This window comes from Natator depressus, chromosome 2, assembly GCF_965152275.1.
Source record: "Natator depressus isolate rNatDep1 chromosome 2, rNatDep2.hap1, whole genome shotgun sequence".
NCBI classification, from domain to species: Eukaryota; Metazoa; Chordata; order Testudines; family Cheloniidae; genus Natator; species Natator depressus.
The window spans coordinates 209,042,141-209,058,201 of record NC_134235.1 but is presented as its reverse complement, the minus strand read 5'-3'; the positions used below and the strand labels follow the sequence as shown (position 1 = coordinate 209,058,201).

General features: G+C 38.7%; 1 protein-coding gene across 2 annotated transcripts in view; it reads right to left on the bottom strand.

The window, feature by feature from the left end:
- CRPPA (CDP-L-ribitol pyrophosphorylase A) overlaps window positions 1-16,061 on the bottom strand; it is a 182,842-nt gene that overhangs the window by 83,194 nt on the left and 83,587 nt on the right. For both annotated transcript variants that reach the window (XM_074945826.1, XM_074945827.1), the window contains exons 5-6: window positions 12,984-13,029; window positions 784-881 (exon numbers count right to left, since the gene is read on the bottom strand). In XM_074945826.1, coding sequence (XP_074801927.1) covers window positions 784-881; window positions 12,984-13,029 — 144 coding nt within the window. The remainder of the gene's footprint in view (window positions 1-783; window positions 882-12,983; window positions 13,030-16,061) is intronic.

Genomic DNA, 16,061 nt, shown 5'->3' with positions numbered 1-16,061 from the left:
AATTTTCGAGCACAAAGAAGGAAACATCTTTAGTCTCCTTATAAATTTACTTGTTTTAACAAGGCAATGAATAAATTAACAATTGCAATGAATAGGAAAGGTTGTTGACCTAGTTCTTTTACAGTAATAGATATGTGAGTTGTGAAAAGTATCTTTCAGTAACAACATTAATTTATGAGTCACGTATTTAATTATAAAGTTCTGGTTAAAAATCATTGTGAGAGGTGCTACTTTGCATGAGATGAGGTAAGTGTTGGAATTCTCTCAGAAAAGTTGTTGTTTGCATTTCCTTCAGTTCACTGATACAATTTTTGAGGTGTTTTTTTCTGTTGGTATTGGCTTTTGGAATCTCTCATCACAATCTGTCCTCTGGAGAGATGAATTAATTGAATAATCAGAGAAATCTATCTCACAATAGTGTAGCCAATGATTCTTTAGACTTTGCATGAAGAAGTAAGCACAAATACTTAGTGAATCCTAATATGTTTGCTCTTATGGACTAGAGTGGCAAAGCTGTCTCAAACAAATTGAGGATATATTTCTCAAGTGCTGAGAGCCAGTAACGCACTTTTCAAAGTTTTGGCAAGACACATGTATGAAACTGGACGCAGAATAGCTGATTAGTTTCCTTTTCCCATTTAAATTATTCTAGTGGCACAGAGGGCCTTGGATACCGTCTTTAACACAATGGTGAAATTTGGTCCATTTCCTTACGAGTTGATGGCAACCAGAAACAGACTATTAGTAATATTACTAACACATATGCTATGTATTAGTACTTACTTTTACTTCGTTTTTCAGAGTTTCTTGAAGGAGAAAACCTAACTGCACAGCATCTTCTTTCATATCAGTGGTAACACAAACTTGTTGTGATAGAGTGTCTATGATCAAGAGAAAACAAGAACTGAATGTTTCATATAAAGACTATATCAAACAAAATTATTCATCTGCTGAACTCTACTTTCAACTTCTTCAGCTGTTGTTTTTCGATATAGCCTTTTCAACAGCTGAAAATCTCATTTTAAGAGGCCCTACTCCAAGGCAAGTCAGCACAATTAACATAAATCAGAAAATCAAATTCGCAGTTTATTCCCTATTTCCTATTTCTGCAGAATTTTGTAAAAATCTCACACACAGGGCCTGATCTAAAGCTCACTGAAATCAATGGAAAGATTCCTAATTGACTTCAATGAGTTTTGGATGAACCCCACATACTTACATTTAATGACTATCAAGAGAATATGATAATTTCCTGGTATACTGATTTCATACAAGCTTAATTCTTCCCCACCCCAGCTTCCAACTGGACACTAAATACATTATTAGCAATGCTGCAAAAGGTATATTATCAAATGGGCAAGAAGCATATGGGACAGCCAGATAAACTAAGTCCTGAATCAAACAACCAGCTCCAGGTGAGTGTTTGCTCACATAGAGCTCTATTGAAATCAATGAGGTTTTGGGCACAGGGAGCAACCCACATGGAGCAAGTTGTAGAATCAGGTCAAAGGTTGCAATCCATCTGATTATGAGACAACAGCCTCACAACTGGGAACTCATTACTACCACATTGGTCTAGATGAGAATAACAAATTTACTACTACTAATAAAAATAATGCAGTTAATGCCCCGTCAGTTCCATAATAACAACATTTCAAAGCAGGAACTCTGTCTCTAATTTTAAGATTCAACAAGATTTTTCCTGATGGGTTGTTTCTGTTGTTGTTATTTTTTAACAACATTTTTTAATCCAACTCTGATTTAATGCAGTTTTTATCCTTTTGATGCCCAATTAACATGCATACTGACATGTACGGTTTGTATTGTCTTCTGGGTGCCCATTCTACAAGCATCTAAAAAATAATAAATGTGCAGTATAATTATACTGAAAACAGATCTGTACCACACTTCAAGGACAAAAATAAACAAACCTAAAAAATTAAATTAGCATTGAGGGATTTAAAAGAAATTATACAAATATGACCTGAATGCTCATCAAAACAACATTGGATATAAAAATATATACTAGCCTCATGTGGAAAGGTTTTAAATATTTAAACACCAAATGATATATTTATTCAGATGTCTTTAACATTGTCTAAGAAAACTTTCCCTCCTTCTCTATGGCATATGATCAAGCACTTCCGTATAAAGGGTAACAAATACAGAACAAAAAAAATTTTAAAACTGCTTATTGCTGGAGTTAGTGTTCTTGGAAAATGAATGAGATTTGTGATAATTTTCAAGCAGTTTTTTTATTAACATTAAAACTGAATTAATCGCCTATAAGCTCTAAAGAAGTGGTGGAAGGATGCTGCTATACATTACATTATTTACAATGCCACCAAAGCACAATTTGACAGTGAAGAGAATGGTGGTGAAGTTTTTTGGATTAGGCTACAAAGAAAGAAAAATAAATGAGAAACAAGAAGCATCTTCTTACAGACTACAAAGACCAGATGAAAGCGAGAATGAAAAATGTATGGCCCAATTCTCAGGCAATTGGAAACCATGGGATACCATCCTTATGGGAGAATTTATATTCCTATAGATTTGTTGGGCAGAAAGTGAAGCCAAACATGCATCAAAGCTGTCTTCTACATAAAAAGGAAGAATTTTATGATGTAAAAAGTGGGACCTGCGTGTACAGGAGAAGCATCCTGAATTTACTTCTTACCAGCAGAGAGGAACTGGTTGAGAACAGTAGAGAAGCTTGAAACCAGAAACCACAAATCACATCAATTTAGCATAGTACAAAAAATGAAGCAGTACAAGATATGTGTACATAATGGAGCAATTCAAGGGTAGTAGATTTCAAAAAATGAAGTGTGGAGGAACTAAGTATTTTAGTAAAGTCAGATTAGAGCAATTTTGAAAATCAACATGTGGAATATGGCTGTGGAATCCTAAAAGGCAGCAGAACTAAGACACAACACACAATTTCTCTGAAAGAGGAGTCTGCAAACAAATAGTGTCCAATGTAACTTCACAAGGGGCTGCTCAAAGATCTCAGTTTAAAAAGTCAACTCCTCACCCCTCAAAAATCTCCTATCCCCTGGACTTTAAGGGGTAAAGGGAGAAGAATACAAAATGGCAATTAAGATTTCTAGGTTAACCTCAATAGAGAGGAGCAAAACATCTTACTGCTATCAAAAACAGTTAGAAGGAATAACAAGTCATTTTATTAAAAATAGCAGGTGAGGGAGTAATATTACAGAGAAAGTCCAAAAGTGAGGAGAGTAATAAAATTAATGATAATTCAAACACCAATGGGATATTGAAATCATTTTTAAAAGATGGCTTCAAGAAGAAAAATAAAGAAGTTTGGACAATTAGAATTTATAGAAACAGCTAAAAAAGAGGTACTGGATGGTTGGAAAACTTGATGATACACAAAGTCAATTGGTTTGATGATATGCATCTCTTCACATTAGGAAAATCTGCATACAAACTTATTGTACCACTAACGATGCCTCCTGACTGCCTCTCCTCTCCCCTCTCACCATGCCCTATCTTCCCCTTCAACTGCCAGTTGGGCTGCTTTTCTTCCCTTTTCCTGATCACTATTATATTGCCTCCCTCCACCTTTCTACTGCTTTGGCCTCCCCTTCCCTGTGCTCAGATGACACTCCTCCTTATCTCTCTGGAACACAACCCAGCCTCTCTCCCATCTACCCTTGACTTCCTCCGCTTTGTCCCTGAACATGGAGTAAAATGTAGCTGTGGTGGGATTAAACCTCCAAGTGCTGCTTCCTTTTTAACCTGTACTCCTATCAGAAAGTCTCTGTCCATTCCATAACCACAGCTAAAGCTCTCCATGCTGTCAGAATATAATGGGCCAAATCCTGAGGTCCTTAAATCAGTGAAGTCAGGGAGTTTGTTAGACTAAAATTTAAAAAAAACAAACACTTTACTGGGGACTTGCTCTGGTATGTTTAACCCTTCTCTCCAACATAGTAAGACTCCTTTGTTTGAATCCTAAGGCAGCCCAGAGGTCACCTCAACCCATTTTCTGAATCTTGCCATGTCCCAGTTATATCATTGCCTAGTCTTGCCACATCCCAATTTTGTCAAGCTTCATGCAAGCAACTGCCCTGACAGTTTCGGACACAGGTGTTTTCTTAGGCACTTGCCAATTAATCCAACTTGTTACCTGCATTGGACTGTCTTCTGCACCAGACTTAACACTTCGCTGGGACATTCTTTTCTTTTCCACTCACAGTAACATGTACTAAAGTTAAGCGTCATGTCTTCCTCAATTTTGCCTTAGTATCATTTCTGTTTAGTAAGGCATTCTCACTTCAAATTCAAGATTTCTTATCACTGCTATTGAAAAAGATATAGCAATTTCCTGCAATATCCTTGGGAGACCTAATTGAATTAAATTTTTAAGTATCTTTGGGGTCCATTGTATTAAATGAATGGTCTATTATTGTCTGGATATAACAAAAGAAGGACAGCAGACACATGATATAGAATTTAATCAGGCCACAACTTTATTATATAGATGTCCGGGACTACCCAGCAGATAAAGTGTACAGTACAGGCAAATCCACGTTTATTCAAATCATTATCTGGGGCTTCCACCAGCCCCGCTTCATTTTCCATCCCGGTCCCCGCAGCCAACCTATGGCTTGGAACTTACCATCCACCCCCCTCATAGGAGGGTTAAGGTGGCTATGAGAATGGGGGGAGGGGTTGGCTCCCTGCCGTACCAATCACAGGAGTCCCCAACTTCCCTCCCCCATTCTGTTCCTTTATCTAGCACCTCCTTTTAAGTCCTTTACCAGGCCATTTATCTGGTCACTGGATGCCTTCCCTATGGAGAACCTGCACTGGACATCTGCCAGAAGGAGGTGCCAGCAATTTGCTTGGCAGCCTCCCCCCAACCCAGTCAGGTTCCCCGACATCTCCCAATGGCCTCTTGTATAGCAACCCCAATAGGTGAAGCCCCATTCTCCCGCAAGAACCCACTGTCCCTTGCACCATGCCAGCATCGTCAAGGGGCACCAGCAGCTGAGTTGTCCTCAACCAGGTACCACAACAACTGCCTTCTGCGGGGCAGTATAGGTGACCAGCACTCTGGATCCTTAAATTGAAAGAACTCATTAAAAAACAATGTCTTGCACAGCTCAGCTGTGTGCCCGGAGCCAAGAATCTCCATGCCACCGACTACATCATATGCCAAGGTTCGATAGAGCTCAGATTCGTTGCTAGCTCCTGGTGCAAGCTCACAAAATCTGTCAAACTGGAAACAAGACAAGGCGTCTGCTATGCCATTATCCATGCCTGGCACATGCTTGGGAGAAAAACCGATGCTGAGGTGTAAACATTGTAGAACAAATGCCCTCACCGACTTTATAACCCTGTGCGATATGGAAATTTGCAATTGATAACCTGTACCACTGCCATGTTGTCACACCAGAAGCACACCCTTCTTAGCCAGCTCCGGTCCCCAAATAACCACCGCAATTAAAATGGGAAAAAATACCAAGGAAGTCATATCATGCACCACTCCGTTTTGTGTACAAATGGCAGGCTGTTTCTGGGCACACCACCTGCCTTGATAAAACACCCCAAAACCTGTACCCCCTGCAGCATCCGAATGGATTTTTAAACCCCCTTGTAATATCCATTCCTCCCTCCACAATGATACTCCATTGAAGTGACTTAAAAAAAAACGTTCCCACACCTTCAAATCCTCCTTCATCTCTCTAGTGACTCGTATGTAATGGTGTGGCCTGGCTACACCCGCTCTTGCCACTGCCATCCAGGCACAGAATGCACTCCCCGGGGCAACAACCCTGCAGGCAAAGTTCAGGTTCCCCAGAACAGATTGCAGGTCTCACAGTGTGAGTTTTTTGGCTCCTACTGCTCTCCTGAGCAATCCCAATAGCTCCTGAAGCTTATCCTGAGGGAGCCACGATATGCCCTCCCTGGTGTCCAGCTCGATCCCCACGTAGGTCAATGTAGTCTGTTTTTTCTTCCACTAGGGGTACCCCCCAACTGTTTAGCCAGGACCTGAAATGTGTCCAATAGGTGAACACAGTCATTTGACCCAGTTCGTCCTGCAAACAAAAAATCATCCAAATAATGCACTGCTTGGCATGGTCCCACTGCCCGCACCACTGTCCAGTGCAACATTGTACTACATTTTTCAAATGCTGAACAGGATACCGCATAGCCCATGGGCATAGCCTTGTCACAATAAAATTGTCCCTCAAAAAAGACCAAACTCAGGGGGGAAATCCTCAAGTTTTCTATAGGTAATTGGTCAAATGGCCCAGCCAACCTGCCCTCCTTGAATTCCTGTGTAATCTTCTGTTCAACAATATGTTCCATTCCAGTTACTGACTTAAATTTTTTTGACATCACATGAGTCCTACTCCTCACAAAGGGGATCCGAAATCCCACAGTAAACCCCTCCCACAAATATGCCCCATCTGCCTTGTTAGAGTAATCCCATAGGAGAACCCTTAATACCTCCAGCCTAACAAGCGTCGGTGCCAGTGTGCATTGCACTGCCCCCAGTTTGTCCCCCTCCCCAGCTTGTATTCTGTGTCCCAGACCCTGCTCCAACCGAGCCAGACCTGCAGTTGGCCCTTGAGCCACGCCCACTCCTGTTTCCTCCTTGTGATCATCCCTTACCGCTCTGGCAAGAACAGGCTGAATGGGTCCCAAAACATGCCTTACAAACGTGCCTGAATTTACAGGTGCTGCCAAAACAACCATAATCATTAAATGCCCAGCAATTATTATTATGTGACTCAGGCCCCTCCCGAGCTTGCTGTGGTATGAACAAGCCACTGTCTGTGTGAACTCCTTGGCGTCATCCACTCCAACCACAGTGTGTGATGAGGTATGTCCCACTGGATCCAGTTGGTGTTGCTGTCCTTAATCGAAACTGCTCATCCCTCCTTAAATGCGGTGCAGTCATTAATGTGGGCCTGGATTGTATGTAATCTCTTGATGGGGAATATGTGACATATGTGACACCTGGGGTTTCAAAGGACTATATTGAACAATGTGTCAGGCAACAATGGACTTTTGAAACAAAAACTATTGGGTTTTCCTGAGGAATATTTAGGGAGAGGTGAATGCAAATTCCTCACCTCTGGTTATGCAAAAACTCAGTCATTTGAAGCTACATCCTGAGGAGTGGGGCTGTGTCTGCTGATCACCTATTAAAAGGGGCCCAGCTCAAAGGCCCAAGCTGTATAAAGGAAAGACTGAACTATTCCTGGTTGTTCTGATTCTGAGACAGTTACGAACTTGTAACCACAGGAAAAAATGACTTATGCATTTTGAAAGACTGACACCTACTGTTTTTGATATGTTTTCTCTATAATATTTTCACCTTAAGAATAAATGTGCTTGCTTATAAGTAGCTGTGTGGTAACTTATAACTGCAGGCAATATACTGGACGTAACCTCTGGAGAGAAAGCTAAATGCAGATGATGGCCTTTTAGGCAGTCTGGCTTGCTGGGGATATCGCAATGTGGGTAGGAAAAACCCCAGTCAGGAGGGAGAGAGACACGGGTCTTCGCCCAAGAGAGGTAATAATGTCTGCGAGACAAAAGCCTGAAAGTGCATGCCCTTGGTGGACCATAGGGAAACAATACAGGTGCAGTTTCCCTAAACTGTGAAAGCTACAAAGTACAGTACAAAGGTATCATTATAAATGCAAAGAAAACAAATTTGCAGCACTATGATTCACCTGTCTACAATGTATTAGGGATGGAACTGAATAAAATAGTAAAAAAATTGTATACAAATGTATGATCCACTCAAAATAAAGGGTAGTTCCACTCTCACATTCTTCTAACAGTAACTGTAAGTAAAGTAAGAATTCACAGAAATACACCTGCATTTATACAGGAGTGTTTAAACATATCAAGAATGAGAATTTCCCCTTCCCTGCAAAGACAAATTAACAGCGACTTTTCTTTGTATTACCCAAATACTGAGAAATCTGAGCTGCAAACTTCCAGTTTCACTGCCATAGTCATATCAACATTACGAGAATTCATAGTTCATGCTGGAACAGTATGTAATGCAGCATATTAGGCATTTAAGATCATTCAGTGTTCAATTAACTTCAGGGCAAATAGAATTGATACAGATTTATTTTTAAAACTTGCTGTGAAAATATATGAAATCTGTTTTCACTAAAAAATGATGCTTTCAGAAACTTGAAAGAACATCGTTTGAAGTGTTTAGGAAAGTGTGAAAAAATTATGGAAATTATAGCCTGCAGACTGAGGTATCTGAAGTCTGAAAAATTAAAAAGGAGGGAAAAATTAAATAATCTACAAAGTCAAGAAATCTACAAAAGCAAAAAAATCTAGGTTAAAACTGAGACTTCGTTCTTAACTGGACCGCTTTGTGCTGAGGTACTGTAATCCATAGAATGCTTCAGATCAGATTATTCAGTGACATCTCTCATCGCCTCCTCTCTAGAATTATACCCAATCTTTTAAATTAAATGTGTGTATGTATATATATATATTATTATGTATTCACACACACACACACACACACACACACACACACACACACACCAACCAACCAACCCACGGCACGCTATCATTTGAGCAATGCCTAAGTCAAGCATAAAGGTAAAGTTGGTAAAAAAAAACTAGTCAGATTCTTGCAAATCTACAAACAAACAAAAAAATCTATAAAGTTTTTTTTTGGCTTCATTACCTGAATGGAGATTAATACCTTATCAAGGTCCTAGAAAATTAATTGCAAACAGCAGTCGTCAGCTTTTAAGCATAACATTTTTTAATTACACACACACACACACACACACACACACACACACACACACTTTCTTTTGTAAAATATTTGCATGACATGGCCCCCTCAAACCATCACTGAAATGCTTGTCCTTTATAAGCACCTGTTTAGTTTAGTTGACCTGTGTTCTACCTCAATTCTTCAGTGAATTCAACAGAATGTCCATGCTGTGGCTGCAACATGTCAAGCTAATTTCTTATGGTTCTACTGTCCCTTACTACAGAAAAGCACACAAGAGTTGATAAACTACTCTGGAAACTTGATATGGTTCATCCTGCAGAACTTCCAAGGTATCACTTTCTCACGGAAGAAGGGTTTCTATCTGTGCAGACGTGGGGGGTGAGGGGATGGGGATTGACCGCCATTAGGTGTCCAGTCTGTGGGTATAAACTTTCTTCAAAGCTCCATAGTTCTTCATAAAACACAACAAATCTAACCAAACCTATGATTGCCCACTGAACAAACACAAACACAAAAACAACTATCGAACTCAACACTGTGCATACTATTATTAGCATATAAAGAAGGGAGGGAGCAATATTTGTGGTGGCAGAGAAGGAAGAGTTTACTTCCATTCAGCACTGATTATTATTATGCCTCCAAAATTGGGATTTGTCCCCACACATGGATAAGCAGGTGTCTATCCAGCCAACTATGCATGCAGAATGCCCAGTCTGCATGTGCACATTGATAAGCACGCATGTTAAATTAGTTACAGAAGCAGGGCTCTGCTCATTAAAAAAGTTCAGGCTCTAAATTACAAAATTCTTGTTGATAAGCTACTTTTAAAGTTTACATGTTTGAACTCGAGTTCAAAGATACTTATCCTAGGGGCAGTAGTCCTAATAGAGATTTTTTAGGATATTTTGTATTATCCAGATCTCATTTCCAAATGAGTCAGCCTGACTACAAGACGAGGTTTCCTTACTTATAGGCTATTAAAAAATAGACATGTGCCACCTTGTCTGCATACTCTGCAAGTTCATACCTGCTGAACTAAAGAAAAGCATTGTTACTGTTTACAAAATGAATGGTGCTGGGGTTTTGTGACTTAAGGAAGTGAGAAAATAAATAAGTATGTTTTAAGAAAACAGTTTCAGAAGATAGTGACTCATGAAGCTATTTATATATTGCACTGCACTGAAAATGAAAGTTATATTTGTGTTGTCCTTACCTACATCATAGTTCAGTTTAGTGGGCTGGAATTTGTCTATCATCAGGTCTCATTTAGCCAGCAGCTGAAAACCTAGTTCTGCTCTTCTGAAGCATTTGGGGACTTGTTAGCTTTTCTTGCATAGGTAGAATTACATTTGTAACGTGGATGACTAAGGAATAAGTCACCTAATTACTGTCAGATGATGAATTGTGACTTCTTTCACACACTATTCTACAGCCAAGTACTTATCTTTACAACAATTTTTCTTTTATTTAATTATATTAAATTACAATTAGGCAATTAATCAAAGAAAAATGATAGAAATGCAAGAGTATCCTGTAATAAATAAAATAGCAAAATAAGTCATTGTTCAGAAAGTCCATGAGACCATCACTGGAAAAAGGCAGTAAAAAGAAAACTATTCCTTAGCCAAGCTGTGCACAGCCATAACTATAAATTTGACATTTTGGCTCATAAAGAATAAACTCTTTAAAGATTTGTTTATCCAAGATCATAACTCAAAGCAAAAAGATACCATCTGTAGTCAGAAAGTGAAGACTTCTCCAAATTATTCTCATCAGAACGCACATAATTTAACTTAAATGGATTAAATGCCGTAACTTAAATGGATTTCCTTACTGCCTGAATTAAAAGAAAAGTTTTAGTATTGCTCAAAGGTCAAGGATGTCGTCTGTGACAGACAACGTGCACTACAGAACTTTTAGTGTGTACGTAAATGATGGCCTGTTTTGAACAGGGGCCTAAAGGAGTAAGGAGACACCAGCTACCTGTAGCTTGAGTAGCAGCAGGAAAGGGGAAACAGGCTCTGAAGAGCCACTACACCATAAGAGGCTCCTGTCCCTGATGTGCATGACAGTAAAGCTGCACCAGTGTGTCAGGTGGTGTGCGCTGCACTGCATCTGGATCAGGTGTAGTTTGCTCCCTCCCAGAAGAGCCACAGAAAATGGAGAAACCACAGAAAATCATAGTCTCCTTCTGGGTTGCTCAACAGTGTGCTGCCTCTTACTCTGGGCTTATGGTAAAGCCATGATTTAGCACAAAATTATTAAATATTCTTTACCCACAAATCACAAAACATCACAAAAGTCGCTGAAAGAAAATTAATGCTATCTTTTATAATTCAATAGGGCTATACTTTTAACTGTATTAAAAAAACTTTGAAACTTTGGCAGATCCTGAAAACCCTCACTCAAACTAGTAGCTCTTAGTCATAAAAGTAGCCCCATTGATGCAGTACAACATGAGGGCCCTACATGTGCAATGCAAAAAATAAAGCATAGGTCACTTTAAAATTATGTTAAAGGCAGTAAAAATGAAGGCAGTACAAATGAAGAAATAATTTAAGGTAATAGTTATTGGATAAATTGCCATTTACGTTTGTGATAGATGGGATAGTTAAGGGTGAAATGGTGCAGGAGGAGTGGAAAATGAGAAAAACATATATAGAGACGTGGGTATGGGTGGGTTTTTAAAACTAAATATTGATCCTTTAGCCAAGATATGGTCAGCCTATTAAATTAAGTACGGTTTTGGACTGTTTGTATTGTTTATGTAAATCTAGTTCAGCTAAGTTACTCTTGGCATGTCTAACCACTTAAATAATTTATGTCAGTTTGAGCACGCAGATCAGCCTTGGGTGGGCTCAACAAGTTTGAGTGACAAAATAAAATGGTGCTTTGTTAAGTGGACATTTATAAATTCAGTATCAAAACAAAACATGTTAAGGTAAAAATCACAAGCCCCGTACTATACACACTCTATTGATTTTAATGTGAATTCTTCTCATGGAGGGCTTGGATCTGTCTGTGGCTAGCTTCTCAGCTGGCATAAATTGGCATAGCTCCATTCACATCAATGAAACTCTGCCACCTTATGCCAGCTGAAGATGTGATCACTGATTATATAATCCTTAACTACTATTCTGTTACCAGTTTATTGCCCCAGTTTAACTTTGATCCCCCAAACACATATGTTCTTAACTGCAAGCATATGAGAACTCCTGCTAAAGTCAGTGAGCATACTCATGTACTTAAAGTTAAGCACATGCACAAGGGCTTGTGGGATTTGGACCTATATTATTCAAACTGAAAAAAAAAATCTAATTACTTTTCAGTATTATATCGTCTGGTTAATTTTTGCATTTCTGTTAGTATAGAAACCTCATTTTTATTACTTTCTATCTCTGAATTTATGGTATAAGCATAAACATAATACCTAGCCAAATACAGGAATTAAAAGGAGTATTGTTATCAAGTTATATTATCTGATCTTCTTCCTGATTTTACCAGGTCACAAATTCCAGTTAATTTCACGTTAGAGTTCTCATGCACTAATACAGTGCAGCAGTATTTTACCCATAAACCAAACATTGTTATTTGTTTTTCAAAAACAAACTTTTAAACAAAATTTGTGGAACCATTCCTAATGGACTTAGATTTTTCAAATTCTTGTTTTTACAAAATCTGAGTTTCACATTAAATGTTACCTGTCAGTTTCTCTTTAAATATTAGTGGCAAGAAAGAGGAGGAAAAATACAGTAATCGTAGAAGAGTCAAGCAGGGCAATTTGTACTACGAATAATGTTTTGGAATAAGTCTGTACAGTATAAAGCACTAAATATACAAAAATATGTGCCAAAATTGCATAAATTTTAAACTGACCTTTGTGTGTACTCAATATAGAAAGGTTATAAATTAACTGTCTTGTTAGTATAATAAATAGCCATATCTTTTTACAACATTTTCACCTCTAAAGTCACAAATATTCCACATTTTCTTTATAGTCTAAATATTCTTTAATCTTTACACATATGAGTAAAATATATACAAACATTACAACTATATAAATAATAAATAACATAAATTTGGTATTTTTAAAAGAACTAACCAAAGCAGTTGTATGGTTATTGTTTCTTCTGGTGATAAATTTAAAACAGTGTCAAACTAAATTCTGGGTTTGATTTGAGAATTATACGAACTGATGGTCACAAAGACAAACACATACCCTTAATAACTGATTCAGCAGCATACAGATCCCGCTTGTAGGTCACCTAAAGGACAGATAAACCTCATTAGATTTAACAGAGCAGGAAGGAATGTAAAACCAATAAAATAGTGCCTTGGAGGCAATTCTTTACATTTGAAATACCACAAACAAATGATATAGTCAATTTCTTAATTATAGTAAATACTACCGGCAAATGTGAGAACATAAGTTACAAAAATCACAAGAGATGCTATAGAATCACACTTTGTTGTTAAATATTTAGATCTATTTCGAGATAATTTAAAACTATCACGTTTTGTAACTCTTTAGGGAGCCTTAACAAGCTTGTTATCCTCTAGATCAGGGGTCAGTAACCTTTCAGAAGTGATGTGCCAAGTCTTCATTTATTCACTCTAATTTAAGGTTTTGCGTGCCAGCAATACATTTTAACGTTTTTAAAAGGTCTCTTTCTATAAGTCTATAATATATAACTAAACTATTGTTGTATGTAAAGTAAATAAGGTTTTTAAAATGTTAAGAAGCTTCATTTAAAATTAAATTAAAGTGCAGAGCCCCCTGGACCGGTGGCCAGGAGCCGGGCAGTATGAGTGCCACTGAAAATCAGCACGCGTGCCATAGGTTGCCTGCCCCTCCTCCAGATATTTCACTATGATTTCATACTGAGATTTTCATAATCTAGACTAGGTGGTAGTACTGCTGAAAAGGACCAGGGAGTTATAGTGGATCACAAGCTGAATATGAGTCAACAATATGATGCAGCTGTGAAAAAAAAATAATATAATTCTGGGGTATATATTAACAAGTAGTGTCGTATGTAAGTTATGGGAGGTTATTGTCCTGCTCTACTAGGCACTGGTGAGACCTCAGCTGCAGTACTGTGTCCAATTATGGGCCCCACACTTTAGGAAAGATGTAGACAAATTGGAGAGAGTCCAGAGGACAGAAACAAAGATGATAAAAGGTTTAGAAAACCTGACCTGGAATGACTGGAAGAAAGCTAATGTAACGCCAATATTTAAAAAGGGCTTGTAGCAGGGTGCTGGTGCAAAAGCACCTAATTAGCCTCTGTCCAGTCAGCTCCAATCAGGGGAAACAGATTGGGGCTGATGGAAAAGGCCTGATGCTGGCCTGAGGATTGGCAACACCTGCAGGCCTGACAAACCAAGGGCTATAAAGGCTGGGAGGGAGCCAGATGCCAGGGGGGAAAGCCAGAGAGAAGTCAGTCAGTCAGTCAGTCAGGGAAGGAACTGGAGGTCTCCTAGCTGAAGGCTGACTCTGCCTGTAAAGGATGTGACTAATCCTGCAGGGCTTGTATATAGATAGACACTGGTGGTGGGAGAACCTTATGTAAATAAAGACACAGGTACTGCACAACCCTGAAGCCTATCTGAGCCTTATTGGAGCAGCAAGCGGGTCCCAGGAAGAGGGGTGGGTCATGGATCCTGTTACAGGGCTCTAGAGGTGATCCTGGCAATTACAGACCGGTAAGTCTAATGTCCGTGCCGGGCAAATTAGTTGAAGCCATAGTAAAGAATAAAATTGTCAGACACATAGAAGAACATAAATTGTTGGGCAAAAGTCAATATGGTTTCTGTAAAGGGAAATCATGTCTTACTAATCTATTAGAGTTCTTTGAAGGGGGTCAACAAACATGTGGACAAGGGGGATCCAGTGGACGTAGTGTAGGATTTTGAGAAAGCCTTTTATAAGGTCCCTCACCAAAGGCTCTTATGTAAATTAAGTTGTCATGGGATAAGAGGGAAGATCCTTTCATGGATTGAGAACTGGTTAAAAGACAGGGAACAAAGGTTAGGAATAAATGGTAAATTTTCAGAATGGAGAGGGGTAACTAGTGGTGTTCCCCAAGGGTCAGTCCTAGGACCAATCTTATTCATAAATGATCTGGAGAAAGGGGTAAACAGTGAGGTGGCAAAGTTTGCAGATGATACTAAACTGCTCAAGATAGTTAAGACCAAAGCTTTGTGAATGATTCTCACTCCAAAAATAAGTATGTTACAAACTTGAAAATAAAATTAATACATAACGCATTCATAGAACAAAGGTAGCAAAAAGGCAGTGCTCACACTTAAAAGTGTTGCCAAGATATAGAGAACATAGGCAATCATGATATAGAGAACAGTTAGGTGAAACGACCTGAAGTAATTAAAAGGAACAGTAATATGCATACAAAAATTACCTTTTCTGTGATTGTATCAGGTTAAGCCATACTTAATAGGCTGCAGATAGCATTCCAAATAATTCAAGGGTGGTGGCAAGATGGCAGAACTGCTTTGAGGCAACATCAGATAAGGAATCTTCCTAAGACAGGGCTTTTAGATTCAGTCACCCTGATCTCAAAAGGTGGGATGGAAGAGATGGCTTACTAATGGACCTATCTCCGTTAGTAGCATCTGTTTAGTGTAGCAGCCTTTGGGTGAGTACCCTGAGATTGGCCCACACTACTACAAATGCCTTGGAAAGAATTCAATGAATGGAAAAAGGACAATTTCTGTCAGACAGAATCCAAAGGTAGATACTGAAGATTATGGGCAAAAGAAAGGTGTTCTGAAGGACTATCAGTTGATGGATTGTGGCTTACTAAGGACCTAGAAACCTCCACAAAAAATATATGCAGTTGAGAGAGAGAGACTTCCTCAGCATTTTTAATTACTTTAAAAACTGTTTCCCATCATATAAGAGATAATAGGCTGAAGATATTCTATTCCAGATTCTCTGAAATTTCAAGAAACCTTTGAAGCATCATTACTGTGTCAGTTCTTCTTCATTACAGTGGAGTTCTTTTCCTCCGTTGGAAGTAAGAAGACTGATGTTGATCTCTCTGAAGACATATCAGTTCTTGGCACATGTAGCATAACTCATCAAAGCACCAAAAAGCTTCACAGAAAAGCCAGTAACCATAATACATTATACATTCACTGTGTGTAACAAGCTAATGTAGAGCTTAATATATAGCTGAGGACAATTCTGCAAGATGATGAGCACAATGCAGATTTGAGCCTGAAGACTTCAACTCCCCTGCTAGAGGCATTAGTGATATCTGAAAATGTTATAAAA